The following is a 15,045-nucleotide window of genomic DNA, read 5'->3' as shown; positions in this document are numbered from 1 at the left end:
AGATTGGTGTTGAGGGAGTGTAACATTTAAGCCTGTGAGATTGCCTGCAGCACTCGGATCAGCCAGCCGGCGTCTCTGACAGATCCCGAGCTCTCCCCTTCCGGCAGTGTGGATTCAGATTCCAGACGTTTACCACTCTTATTCATTCTGGTTTTTTTAGTGCATGGCTCTCTTTATCAATGATGCCGCAGTAGGTTTTAGTGAGCCCTCATTTGCTTGAAGTGTCTGGAAGCACAAGGGCGAGACACTGTAAAATAATGATTTCAAAACCTGCTTTTGAGAAACCAGTGTAATTGGGATGAAGTCGATTCCGAGCTTCAGTTCAGAATGTTTTTAGCTGAAGTAACATTGGTTATAAACATATGGTTATAAAACCTACTGTTATTTAACTAGATCTGCCTCTTATTATTTATATTATAGAAGAACTGGAGCAACTTTATCATTCACCAAATAGATCTGTAAGACTTTACGCTTAGTTAATAATGGTAAGACTGTGCAATTGCAATTATATAGCCATATTTTTTTCCCACAATTTTGCAAGTCCTTATATTAATGTAGCTTGATTGTTTATTCATTCATTCCTAGTAATAAAAATCTGATGTATTTTCAATGAAGCTCAAGAGGCTCTTTGTCATCAAGGCAAAAGAGGATATTTTTTATTGCTATTCTGATCATCTAATTTAAGATGCAATTTTAGCTAAATTATACATTTAGCAAAGGAGCATTTTCAGTAGTGGCCTCAGCCATTTGGACTCCACTGTATGTTTTGCTTTTGCACCTTGAAAGATGTGTAATTTATTTATGCTTATTTGAGCCACAGATGTTTGAATACCCAGTCTGGGCATAAGAGGAATGATATATTGATGAGATGAAGGAAAAGAAAGGGGGGAAAGGCTTGAGCTACAGCTGTGCACGCTGTCGGCCCATCTGAATCATTGAAGTAGAAGTCTATTCTCTGGATGATTACTGGACAAGCATTTATTCGAAACGGTTCAGGCTGTTTTTCTAACCTGAATCTTGCACTCTGTTGTTCATGCGCAGCGCTGTACACTAATTAATTTGTGCAAAAGCAGTTGGTGTCCTCATTATTTCACAGACATTCTTGCACATTTGGAATTGCAAGACCACTCTCTGGATAAATAGACATGCACACATTAATTTGACGGGGCCAGCTGCCAATTCAAAACATTTATTCAGTAAAAGTCTAAATAGAAGACGAAGGATTTTTTACTTTAACTAGCCTTTGATCAGAGCAGAGAGGGGATACGCTTTATCTGCGCAGAGCTTTAAACTACTCTCCTGACCCCAACTGTGCCGTACGTTCCAACTGAAGCAGTATAATTAAATCATTTATTGGAAAAAGGTGTCCTCACATGCTTTTATTAACATACTCAGTGACTGGGAATTATTTTACTATCCAATTAGATGCTTATTTACACCTGGCGAGTTCACTCTCTTAGATGGGGTACTGTAATGAAGTGAATTACTGCTGAGACATGCCAGAAAGTGTTGTCCTGCTGCGTATGGCTGGTGTCTGCTGCACCGCCTCGAGCTGCTCGCTCAGACCCAAGGGGTCACAGTTTGGCTGCTTAGCCTGTCCTTGTTGGCCCTTGCTGGTAGATGGCCAAACTAGGGCATCTTTCTCTATCGACTTAGGGGCTGTTTACACCTGGTCACTTCATGCATTTAGTCTGATGACAGAGCTATCCGATCGTGAAAAAACCAGGTGTAAATGCCCTCCGAAACGCGATTGAGACCGCTACAGTATAAATCCTGGACCAGTGTAAATGCATCTGGTTGTTGAAACCACATATGTCAAGGCCAGTCAAGTCACCCTTATTTATATAGTGCTTTTAACAATACAGATTGTGTCAAAGTACTTTCCGGTATTAAATAGGAAAAAAGTGTGTCAATTATGCAAAATAACAATAGTAAACACTCAATTTTCAATTAAAGACAATTCAGTGATGTAATCGGCCAGCTCAGTTCAATCTGTCTGTTTGTCTATCTATCTCTCTCTCTCTCTCTCTCTCTCTCTCTATCTATCTATCTATCTATCTATCTATCTATCTGTCTGTCCATCTATCTATCTTATCTGTTTGTCTGTCTATCTGTCTGTTTATCTATCTGTCTGTCTGTCTATTTTTCTTGCTATTGTTCTGTCTATTGTTTTATCTTTCTATCTATCTGTGCAGTCAGAGCCACTTTTTTGTATGCTAACAGGTATCGTTCTAATAGCGTATTAAAGACCTCCTTGATCCTATAGCATTTCATGCATGTCTGCTAGCTCTCTAGACAGCTGGTTAGACCCTTCGTCCAGGTGAAATACCAAGCTTCTTTAAAGTTTAGGGCCAGATCTCTGGTTGCACCGGAAAGGTCACCTTGTCTCAACATCAGAGCTGACTTTCCTGCGTCCAACATCCTCTTTTTGTTTTTCCCATCACTCTTTCACTGTGTGATGAACTGTGGGTCACACAGGGTGGGATCAGTGATTTTGATGGGGATATTCGGGACTCAGAATAAGACTCAAACAGTCTGGATTGTGTATGGCTATGTTTATTGTTCAGCCGTCTGCATTACAAAAAAAATGCAAGTGTCAATCGATAAGATGAGTTCACGGGGAGAGAATGCTAAGCAGCCCAAGTGCTATCTAAGATGGCAGAGACCCTGTAGCTCTGAGACTGGAGGAAAGCTATTTGAGGCTTTCCATTTTTAAAGAGTTGTCCGGTCCCCATCTATTGTTTTCTGGCCACAGCTAATGCAGTTTCTTACCTGGCTGACAAAAGCCTTAAAAATGCATCTTGCTTTTTGCACCTCATCCGTTGCAGTAGAATCTCAAAAGCGAGTTGAGTGGGGTCTGCTTGGAAATGGAGATCCATTAACGTGAAAGAGAGGAACACAAAAAGAGGATATCCCTGTGATTTATTTAATGAAAGGCTTCTTTGTAGGTCACACCAGACATAAGGCATATTGCACATTTGCAGCTTTGTCCAATTCATGTTGAATGCCCAGGGGAAACCTGTTGATTGACAGCTCATTCGACAGCTTAGTGAACAGTGTGTGCTTTTATAAGATGAAAGTGTTTCACTTGACCCCAGAGAAATAAACTTTCTCTTATTTAAACTTCTTTATTGCAATGCTCTCAGCACTGAAGAGATAGACCAAAAGGCTAAATCACATCACATTCTTGGCATGTGCAAAATTTCCACACTGCAACAGAACTGATTAGTAAAATTAGAGCACGACAGCAGAGGACAATACAACAAAAGTTGCATAGGATTGTTTTTATTAATTTAATTATTTAATTTGAATTTACATGATATCCTGATGGCAAAGTAAAATGTTTGTTGCTGTAATGAGGTAGTGTAAGCAGATATTGTCATGACAGTTTTATGCATTCCTCAGAATAATGATCAAATATTCTCCATGCTAGACTCGGAAAGAGGCTGAGGTGTGCTGTAGTCACTGGTGTTTCTCAGAGCAGACTTTCAGGTCCATTACTTTGAAGTTCTGCCTGCCGTGTGTGGGGAAACAATAAAAGTGCATGTCTGAAATGTGAGACTCTCAAAGAGAACAGGGGCTCACTCAGACTAATTATCTTAGACCTACCATGTGCTACCTGAACACAATTTCAGAAAGTTGGTAATGAAGTCCCTTAAAAAAAACTCTGCTTCCACACCAGCTCTTAGATATATATATATGATTTAAGGCTGGGTCAACGCGTTGAGGTCATCGATGACGTCGACGCAAAAAATACGTCGACGCAAAATATGCGCATCGATTCGTCGACCTGTTTTTATTTCTCTAAAAAACGTTTGCAAAACGTTTACCTTATGTCCGCTGAATATACGCGATGGCCGGATCAACATTCTGTCCAACGTTATATAACCAATCCAGGGGTTTTTCTGCATTGATCTTTTTTTCGGCGGCTGTCAAAGCGTTATTTGATCGGTGAGTGACAGTGACAGGGCGCGTACGAGAGAGAGCCCCGGCTGCGCGCGCACTCACAGTCTTCAAACAACACGAGTGCTTCTTGCTCTCTCCCTCCCTTGTGCATATTAATCAAAATCATTAAACACGATAGAAAAAGGGCGAAACACCAAAGTTTCACGCGCGCTCGCGCACTCACAGTCTTCAAACTACACGAGCGCTTCTTGCTCTCTCCCTCCCTTGTGCATATTAACCAAAATCATTAGACACGATAGAAAAAGGGTGGAAACGCCAAAGTTTCACGTGGAGCATTCGGAGATTTTTTCTCTCCATGACAGGCTGCTGGCATTGTAAAATTTTTTTTTTTTTTTTTTTTTGTAAAAGCACTCTCTGTATTAGCTTAAAGCATTCAAGTTTACATTTACATACTGTATTCTTTCAATTGCTCTAAACAAGTATTTTGGGTGACCTTTTTTATTGAATACTAGACATCAAGTTGTTGTTATTTTCATCTGAAAGAACTTCATTTTTCAGTAAGCTAGGCCCTATGTGTTCAGTAAGCTTGTTTCAGTAAGCTATGTGTTTTCAAGGTTTCAAGGTTTTATTGAATGCTATCTCTATACAAGTGCAAAGTAATGCATTCTTAGTCAGTCTTTTATTTTGTAATTTTAAGAGCAATAAACATATATTGCAATGTTAAGGAATTGATGTTTTTTTCATTCAGATATGTAAATCAACATGTATAAATTGTTAGTAGTCAATTAATGGGGAGATAATCGAAATCAAATCGGCCTGAAAAATTAATCGTTAGATTAATCGATGTATCGAAAAAATAATCGCTAGATTAATCGTTTAAAAAATAATCGTTTATCCCAGCCCTAATATGATTGTGTTAAGTATTTAAGTACGGTCTATCATTCTTGCTGTCTAGTGTAGTGGCATTTTAATTATAAAAAGAATAGAGTGGGGGAACTATGACGTCACTCTGTAGACCGATAATCTACACAAAATAATCTAACTTTTATAAAATGTTGACGCCTAAATAAAAGCGCCAGAACTTTAAAAGCTAAACTTAGGCTTTAAACAAACTACAGCACCATGGTGGCTCACCTTCAATGTCACCACCACCACGCGTCCATAACCAAACTTATTTTTAACACGTTCAGTGAAAAGGATTTACTGTATATGAATTTTAATCCACACTTCATGAACCTTTTCATATAAACTGGAATAAATACAAAACTAGAGCCAAACTAAAACTGAAAGTAAATTAAATAATCATAACTAAAAGATATATGAGAGCACGTATTTCTGTACATTTTGAAATAAGGTGCATTAAAAGTCAATAAATCCTTGATTAATATAAATATTTTAATTCAAAACGTGTCTCCAAGTACTATTCAATAAAATTCTATTGCATTTAATCTATTAAATAACGGCAGACTGAGCGAGTTTTTGGATATGGTAAGATTAAACTTATTTTAGTGAATAACGTACCACATTATATATATATATATATATATATATATATATATATACTGTATAAACGTATATTGTTTTGTTAGGGAGGGTAGACAAAATGTTATTTTATCCTTTGCTTCTTGAAAATCCTCAGTCTGTCTGCTTTCTAACAGCTTCATGTGGCCGTAAACATTTAATTTTAACATTGCTTTAAGCACTATGCATTGTTAAAGTATCACTTTCACCAAGACTATGCTGGTTAATTCTGGTCTGGTCTTTTAATCATATGAGTTTACCTTACGAACTCAGAGTCTCTGCATCAGTAAGCGATAAAACAAGCATCTTTCATCCAAAGACATTTGTGTTGTATTTAGTGGCCAAAGCTTAAAAAAACATTGTCAAACAACAATATAAAATGCAGGAAAACGATATATTATTTTACAATAAATTTGTACTATAAATTATACTAAAGTTGGAAATAACTAAATTGATCAACTGTTCGGCATTTAATGTCTCCGTCAGCACCTTTAGTCGCATTTAGCAACTTGTTAGCAACCATCATTTTTAAGAAACATAAAAAAAATCACGAGTTGGGTGTAACTGGTGTGTTTTATGTCGTAGAATAAAACTTGAGAGCATCTTGAGCTTGTGTGAACCACGGGCCTTATTTTAGGGGATTTAACTAGACTCCGATTCAAAAAACCCATCGACTCTGTTAAGTGCTAAAATGCTAACTCACTTCTGGGTTTTTGCTTATAGAAGTTTAAAGTTTCATAATATACCATGTACATAAAACTTAAAAATGATTTGTTTCTAAGCACATTCTGTTGTTTTCTAGAGGCATTTTCTTGTTTAATCGAGTCAGGTTGTAAAAGTTTCAATTAAATTAATTTGTGGCCCTTTAAATTTTTAAAGCTTGAGAGAGGTGGTCAACTGTCTTTAGATAGAAAAAAAAAGTTTATGACTTTTTGCATTTTTTGCTGAATTGTCCCAAGCTTCACGAGCTTGTGCTGTTTTGACATGCCACATTGAATGAGTTAGCACATTGCCTGTGGGGTTAGATGTGCAAGAGAAAATGTGAAGGCCACAGCAGGGTCTGTACACGCTGAGATGCCAAACAAACTAACAATGAATATGGATCAAGCCCTCACACACGCAAAGCAGTCTGGGACACCGATCCTGCTCAAATCCATTTATGTGGACACTGTCTAAATAGGACCTGAGAGCCATCTTCTGCTTGCAGGGCCTCAGGGGTAACCCGGACCCCATCACCCCCTCCTTACCTGGCTAAACAAGTGACAGAACACAAGCAGAACAAGCCCGCGAGGAACCAAACCCCTCATGTGCCATTGACAAGCACTGGAATAGCCACAGCTCTGTCTTTATTCACCAGATAACACCTGCCAGCGGTTGACCTCAACACAGGACTAGCAGGCTGGAAATAGCACTTCAAATCAGAAGTCACACATCAGCTGTCTGCACGAGGTGCGGATGAGGTCAGAGCGACGGAATCAGACTCCATTGCTATTCACTTTTTGGGAATGTTGCTTTTTTGGGGCTGCATCTCTCACAATGGTACAACCAAATTCGAAATGTTGTCATTGTTATTTGTAATATTTATACCAAAACGTACGCCTGAACACCATAAATTATGGAACAAGTATGCGAATAAGCTTCCATTTGATGCAGAGCTGGTTCATTTAATGGACCCTCGGGTTCCTTATGTCAATCCAACCTCATTCCCAGGTGTCAGTCTTTCACAGGCCTGAGCGCTACTAGAAATCACATGTCTGTCCTACACGTGCGGGTCGACCGCCTCTCTGTTAACAGCTAAACACAGCGTCCGCCATCCATACTAAACCTTCCGGGCAACAACAAAGCAATTATTTGTGTCCCGGGCTTTATCTACAAATGCACATATTTCCTCATATTTTCTCAGCTGTGTTCAGCGGACCCCGCTCCCTCATCTGGCCCTGTTTGTGTGACAATACCTTCTGAAGAAACTCCTACATGTGCCTTGAAGTTTCCCCAGTCCCTGAAACACTGAATATTTTATAGCTTTAGTATCTTTTTTTGCCTGTCAGTCTGCCAGCTGTTTCCATTTATTTTTCTGTCTGTGTGTAGTGCGGTATCAGATCACCTTTTCATGCTTCATAGGAATTCATTAGGGGTTGTGTAAATTAAGGCAATGACAGATTTAGGGGAGGAAAACAAGGACGTCTTCACCTCTCTGCTGCTATTTATTGTCTCAGCCCAATTCTTTCCAGCCTTGAAAAGGCTGTTCTGGCATGTCCCTTCACATCTCAAATGCAATTAACTGTAGGTCATGTACTTGTACATTATCTCCATTTGAGTCTCAGGGTTGATGTGTTGCTGTAAAAATTGGCCCAAATATAGAAGCGCATATAGATTGTCATTGTTCACAGTGAACCTTTTTAAATCCTGTTTTGAATATGTTATGATCTCACTTTCACATTTAATAATTGTATAGATTGTCCATGCTGTGTATGGGTGTTTTTTTTTATCCATGTTCCAGGTCGACTTAATTAAAACTAACAGATATTACCTTTTCTTTTTGTTAAAATCACATTAAAAATTACTTGAATTGTTTTTGCAGTTATTTATTTATTTTTTATTTTATTTTAATGCTTTTCACATTACTTTTATTTAGTCTTTTTATTATTGTAAGCTTGTCCCAGAGTCATACTTTGTTTTATATATATATATATAGATAGATAGATAGATAGATAGATAGATAGATAGATAGATAGATAGATAGATAGATAGATAGATAGATAGATAGATAGAATAAAAAAATTATAAAACAATTAGTCTACTTGGTTAGGATTAATATAAGAAAATAAAGAAAAAGCTATTTAAATGTACTTTTTTTCAACATTTCCAGTCAAGCTGTATTTTTTGGTAAATTGTGCAAAAATTATATAAATATTATTTAATTGTAATTGTGCCACAGGGACAAAATAGCCCATAGTTGAAGAAATACCCCTTAATATGATTTACACAAGTGGGAAATGTTCCTACGTCTTTTACCGGTCCTGAAACAACATTGCTTTTGACCAATCATGGATCTCACATTTTAAAGTTAGGTTTAAAGCATCAAGCCTTAACATGCCCTGCCTGTGTAAATTACACTTTGCATATACAGTACATGCATACTGTAAACTCACTGTTTTTGGCTGGTATTTGTCCTCTCTTTTTGCTTTTGCTGCCGGACAGTGAACAAGAAGTACCGTGGATCACATGGTAAGATATCTTAGAAAGTTGCAAATTCCACATAAGTGGAGAACATTTGTCTTTATTTTGTTTTATCTTTGCATACATTAACCTAAATTAAAGTACATTTTAAAAAATAAAAAATTGGTATAGAAACACTTTATACTCAGAAATTGCTATTCGATTTCATGACACCAAACTAAGCATGGACTTTTGAAGGAGGCTTTTTCTTGTAAAACATACTCCAATCTTTGATTTATTTAGTCCTTAACACATGGTTCTCTGTTCTCCTGTATGAAGTACGTATCTTGGAGTTTATAGCTAGAATTCAATTAAATGGCGTTTCTGCTCTGTGGACACCATCAGACTTTTGGCGTTCATGGGAAATAATTGATTTACTAGCAGTTTAATGAATTCATAATAAATGTTTAGACTTGAGGCAGAGGCAGTTTGTGGTAGATTTTCATACTATAAACATTTCATATTCAACAGCCCTTAAAGGGAAAATTTGCTCAAAAAATGAAAATGATATCATCATTTATCATTTAAATGATGACAGAATTTTCATTTTTGGGGGAAATATACTTTTAGTGTGCCTTTGTGTGGACTTGGTTAGACAAAATAATTGCTATTGTAGTAATGCAGAGATTTACTTTGACTCAAACCCTTAGCTAGCTTTTTAAAGAACATATTCAGAAGCCCAGGAATGGACCTAATACAATTATTTGAGTTTGAGCCTCAGACGAGATAACAAGTACACACAGAAAAGGAGATAACGTAACCTAATATTCATAAACTAATATAATTTACATAGATAAAGGATGAAGTTGAGGAACCCAAAGCTCTTGAATATAGAAACTGATGTCTGGCTCGCTTGTCCGATGGAGATCATGAGGTAAAAAGAGGGAGTTGTGCTGTTTACCACATCCCCGATGAATTTCGTCACATTATTAGCTCCCATGGCCACAGGTGAGGCAACTTATCCATTGAAGCAGAAGTAAGCAACCAGAGGATCCCCTGAAACACGCTTCACGCCTAACATATGATCACACCACAGGATTTTCACTCTCGCTGCTCCAAAAACAAATATGAGTCTTCCAATAATATCTTAATGTATTGCAAAGGGTTGCCCCATCTGCAAATACAGAGGGAGGGAGGGAGGCCCATGCGCCCCACGCAATCTGTTTCTGTCTCGGTTGTTACCGACACTAAAGACCGCAGGAGATTTAGTTATAAGAAACACATTCCTATTTACACCGGATTCAAGATTTGGCTTAAATTGGCATCACATTTGCGATTTGTTAAAATGTATTGATATTTTCGGTGTTCATGTTGTTTATATGGCATGGAGAAGTTTGTCTTCTCTGTCAAAAAATGCTTCAAGCCTGCAGTATTGTAATATTTTTTGGAATTGTGGCCCAAAGTACAAACGTAAATCATAAAGCGAAATGCAATCTTTAGCAGTGACCTTTAATATTCTTTTTGTGAATATTAAAGGTCACTGACAATATTCAGATTAAAGCTCGGCCAATTTTTCAATTAAACCATTACATTTGGTTCTCTCTGTCCTGAATATGTGGCTATGGCCTCTGTACGGTCCTTGACATATTTAATAAGTCACATCAGATGCTATCTGTAATTGGAGCAGCCCCGTCCCTTTTAGGACACCTATAGTAGCGCATGAAGTTCCCATTTTTGACAGAGTTCACCAGCTCCTTCATGCATTTCGTAAAATTCGACATCAAAGGCTTGATTGTAGCATTCGACTTAGTTATTTAAATCCTCATTATCATAAAATTTCAATATTTTAGATATTCTTCCTCTGGAAAGAATGAAGCTGATTTAATAGGCAGTATTTAATTTTTCACTTCTAGACGAGAGATGTGCTTGGGTCATTTTAAAAATGTAAAAAGCATATTTTCATGCAAGAATGATTTCGCATAACAGCCGCACGAGGGGGTAGGGAGGAATCCCACCGTTTGGAGCATGTTACAGGACCACTGCCAAGAGATTAATTATTCAAAACATTCTGTGTCAGGCAAGCATAGAACATAAAGAGCCCAACTCTCTGGCTTTTGTCTTTTTCGGATTTGTAATACCAAAACACGTGTTGGCTGATTTAGTCCAGATCCCTCTAAATGTTTCCTATGTGAAAGCTGTTTAAAGCTGCCTAGCATGGTGAAAGTGTTAGGCTGGTTTGTTTTAATAGGTTTGTGGTGATTTGAGGTACTTTTCAGACCACCAAAACTACAGTAGCTTAATTGACTTGACCAGGCTAAAAGAGTCAGATGTAATGTGGATCTAAAGGCCTCTTTTCTCCCATCACCTTTTCTCCTGTTTAGATTCAGAGGCCCCTGCGGACCCTGTGGCTCCAGTGATTGTAATCCCACCCAAAAACACTACAGTGATGGCCGGGGTCAGTGAGGCCACACTGGAGTGTGTTGCTAATGCGCGGTGAGTATGGATATATGGACACACATTATTCCCAGCGGGAGTACAGTTCACTTGATATTCATTTACCTCTGACAGGTTCAAAGCCATCAATATTCACACTGTCTTACTCCATTTAACCTTCATTTCAATGCCATTATTATAACAGTTGCTAAAGTAAAACTTATGTTTTTCCAGAAAAAAAAGAATAAAAACTGGATATTTAAAGATTTTGAATATGCAAGATTTTTTATTGTTGTTTTTAAAAGAAGTGTCGTATGATCGCCAAGGCTGCATTTATCAAAAATACAGTAAAAACAGTTATATTTTGAAATAGTATTGCCATTTAAAATATCTTGTTTTCTATTTTAATGTATTGTAAAAATCAGTCTAATGTGCTGATTTGCTGCTCAGTTATTATTATCAGTTTTGAAAACTTGAAAACGGTGTTGTGCTGCTTAATATTTCTGTGGAAATCGATTATTTTCTTTCAGGAGCTAAAATGGAAATCTTTTGTAATATTATAAATATCTTTGTTGAAACCTTTAATCATTTTAATTCATTTGGAGAGAAACAGATGAGACAAATTGTTTACTTTTCTGGACCTTGACAGTGTATTTTACTTGGCAGTTTTTAAGAATTAAAATAATAAATTTTGAAGAATTAGCAGCAACAAAGTTTAAATCACACCTGTTGTTTTCCCCAGTCCGGTTGAGAAGCTCAGTTTGGTGTGGCGGAGAAACACAGTGGAAGTGGCCAGTGGCGTGGGCTCCTTCGGCCGACGCTTGACCATCATCAACCCAACGAGTGCCGATGTGGGCATGTACGTGTGCGAAGCCTCACTTTTGGACAGCAGCGTGAAGCCGGCAGAGGCCAGAGCCTTCCTCTCCATCACAGGTGAAACACCTCGTCCAATAAAAGCTCCATTTCTTCTCTCCAACACAACAGCTGCACGTCTGCAGAGAAAATCCACCGTCTTAATGGTTCCACTCAGTGGGAAGTGATGAACAGCAAAGCTCTCTGATAGATATAGCACTACATTACTGCACATAAAACCTGAAATTACACACTGTATTAGCTGAGCTAAGAGCTTTTAGAAGAGCCTCAGGCATTACAGCTATCGGTTACAGCACACTATGAGCATATCACCAGGTAATTCTACACATTAGGATCAGCTGAAGTGCCATCAGACCTATTTCCAAGTCATTTGATTTACTTAATAACAGAAAGTGCACATAATTTGTATTCTTTTGTAATAGCAGCGTGTAAGGAGATAAATGTTGGTGTTATCATATCTTTAGGACAGCATGGTAAAATGGAAGAATCTGCAAACATAGATTGGTGCCTTAAAGGGTTACTCCACCCTCCTAGAGCTTTCAGAATGCATAAATATATCTTAATTTGTGTCTGAAGATGAATGGAGGTCTTACAGGTTTGGAAAGACATGAGGGTGAGTAATTACCGTGTTTTTCGGACTATAAGTCGCACCTGAGTATAAGTCGCATCAGTCCAAAAATACGTCATGACGAGGGAAAAAACATATATAAGTCGCACCGGACTATAAGTCGCATTTATTTAGACCCAAGAACCAAGAGAAAACATTACCGTCTACAGCCGCGAGAGGGCGCTATATGCTGCTTAGTGTAGACTACAGGAGCACTGAGCAGCATCTCTGGCAGCATAGAGCGCCCTCTCACGGCTGTAGATGGTTAGGTTTTCTGTTAGTTCATTTCTCTTGGTTCATGTCAAATTAATTTTGATAAATAAGTCGCACCTGACTATAAGTCGCAGGACCAGCCAAACTATGAAAAAAAGTGTGACTTATAGTCCGGAAAATACGGTAATGACAACATTTTCATTTTAGGGTGGAGTAACCCTTAAAGCTGCAGTCGGTAACTTTTGATGCTATAGCGGTTAATAAACAGAACTACTTGCGTCTTGCGGAAGAACATTGTAGCCGGAGCTACTTTTCTCTGTTTATGTCTATGAAGAATCACAAAGGTACCGGGTTACTCCGCCGCGGTACCCCCGAAGCAATGTAAAATAGTCAGAATATAAACACTTATTATAGATGTACCCTAGTGATTCAGGACAGGCTAAAAACACAAATGGATTCATGGTGTACTTGCTTATTATATACATTTTGTAAATCTTGAACACAAAAAAAGTTACGGACCGCAGCTCTGATTGGTTGTTTCTTACCGGGAGCGGTCAAATTTCTGCAAATGGCAATAGGACCACTGGGAGGAGCCAGAGGAACTTGATTTTTTCACAGATTATCTGTCTCAAATTCTACTGTCAGGACATAATGACAGGTTTCACAAATACATTTTTACAAAAGTTACCTACTTCAGCTTTAAAGGAGCCATTTCAACCTCTACGAAAATTACTTTACCTAATTTAGTCATATTTAATTATGTTTATTTTAAATAATAATAATTATTATTATTATTATTATCTTTCCCTTAATAATATTCTATTGTACAGGAAAAAAGTTGTACAAAACATTAAAGAACTGATTTATAAAAACAGAAAATCATTATTTAATCATTATTATAATCATATATATCATATATATCATATAATCATATATATAAATCATTATTTAATACAATTAATAATAATCTCTTATGAGTATAATAATAATTAGAGCTGAAACAACGAATCGATTTAATCGATTCAAATCGATTATTAAAATAGTTGTCAACTAATTTAGTCATCGATTCGTTGCTAAATAACTTATTTGCTGTAAGCGGCTCATTTCGTGCATATTTCAAATCTGCGGTGACCAAAGTGTGGCAGTAATGAGCCACCGGAGGTTTTACTCAGCCAGTACAGCAGGAGAAGTAGCGAATAGCCAATAGCTGGCCTCGTTTTATGTCACGTGCTTCCCGAACAGCGTCTCTGCAGCATTCAGCAGGATGTGGGAGTACTTTATTTTGGGCCTTCAAAAAAGAAGATTAACCTGTAAACTCTGCACTACTGAACTGTTTAAGGGGCCATTCACATATCGCGTCTTTTGCGCGCTCATGTTCGTTATTTCCAATGTAGGCGCGCAGTATGCACGCTCATAATGGAAGCGACGCACCCGTTTTTCCAGGCTCGTCCGCACCGCATCGAGTTAAAAACATTTCAACTCAGAATGCGTCAAGCGCACCACGGGCCATGTGACAAGAACTAAATAATCAGCTTCATCCTTTCCCGTAACAACGTTAAAAGCTCAGCCAAGATGAAGGAACAGCTGATCATAGCTGTATATGGATTTCCATTTTGAAATAAATTTAGTAGCAGAGCTACTGCAAGCGATTTTTTGAGCTGCAAATCCATTTATTCTTTTGTTGAAATTTCCGCGTCTTCAAGGAAAAAGCACGTCATGGTTGCTTAGCAAAGGCAGACGCCTCAGGGGCGCAACTGCACGAGCGCTTTGGAAACGAGGAGAAAGCGGCGCGCCTAGTGTTTTCCACGCGTTTTTAGGCGCGATATGTGAACGGCCCCTAAGACTTTCATTTGTGCAGATTCTCCAGTACAATGTTGTTTGCAAATGTTTAGTTGTAAAAGCTGATAACATTGCTTTTTAACAGTTAACATTTAAAGCTTTACAAACATGTTCTGTGATCAGTTTGTCGTTTACCAGTTCATAATTATGTCCTGCAGCCTAATTATGACTGAATGAGAGAGTTCAATGTTTAAAGATATTTGAAATGCACTTTTTTTTCCTAAGTATTCACTGCTCTTTTTCACACAGCAGGTTTTTTTCTGATGGATTTTACTTTAAATTGTGAGTTCCATTCAGGTTTCATGCCATTGGCACTTTATTCGAAGGATTCTTTACAATTTCACAGCATAAGCTATAAAGCTGTTTCCCAGTAAATAATAAAATACAACGCACTGCAATCTTATTCTATTTTATCCTTATTCTTCGTGAAAATATGTTCTGAAAGATTCCTTAATAAGCTTTGTTAGGGATGTTAAACTACTTTAGGAGCTCTG

The 15,045-nt window shown here is 37.7% G+C and overlaps 1 protein-coding gene across 6 annotated transcripts in view; it reads left to right on the top strand.

Moving 5' to 3' along the window:
- The window catches only part of sdk1a (sidekick cell adhesion molecule 1a), a 325,596-nt gene that overhangs the window by 221,333 nt on the left and 89,218 nt on the right, over positions 1–15,045 (top strand). For 4 of the 6 annotated variants that reach the window (XM_059558804.1, XM_059558821.1, XM_059558813.1 and 1 more), the window contains exons 6-8: positions 8,629–8,655; positions 10,968–11,079; positions 11,762–11,952. In XM_059558804.1, coding sequence (XP_059414787.1) covers positions 8,629–8,655; positions 10,968–11,079; positions 11,762–11,952 — 330 coding nt within the window. The remainder of the gene's footprint in view (positions 1–8,628; positions 8,656–10,967; positions 11,080–11,761; positions 11,953–15,045) is intronic. The other 2 variants (XM_059558837.1, XM_059558845.1) reach the window with 1 other exon arrangement.

Source organism: Carassius carassius, chromosome 1 (assembly GCF_963082965.1).
Source record: "Carassius carassius chromosome 1, fCarCar2.1, whole genome shotgun sequence".
In the NCBI taxonomy this organism is placed as follows: Eukaryota; Metazoa; Chordata; class Actinopteri; order Cypriniformes; family Cyprinidae; genus Carassius; species Carassius carassius.
The sequence above is the reverse complement of the archived record's forward strand: the minus strand, read 5'-3'. Positions and strand labels throughout refer to the sequence as shown.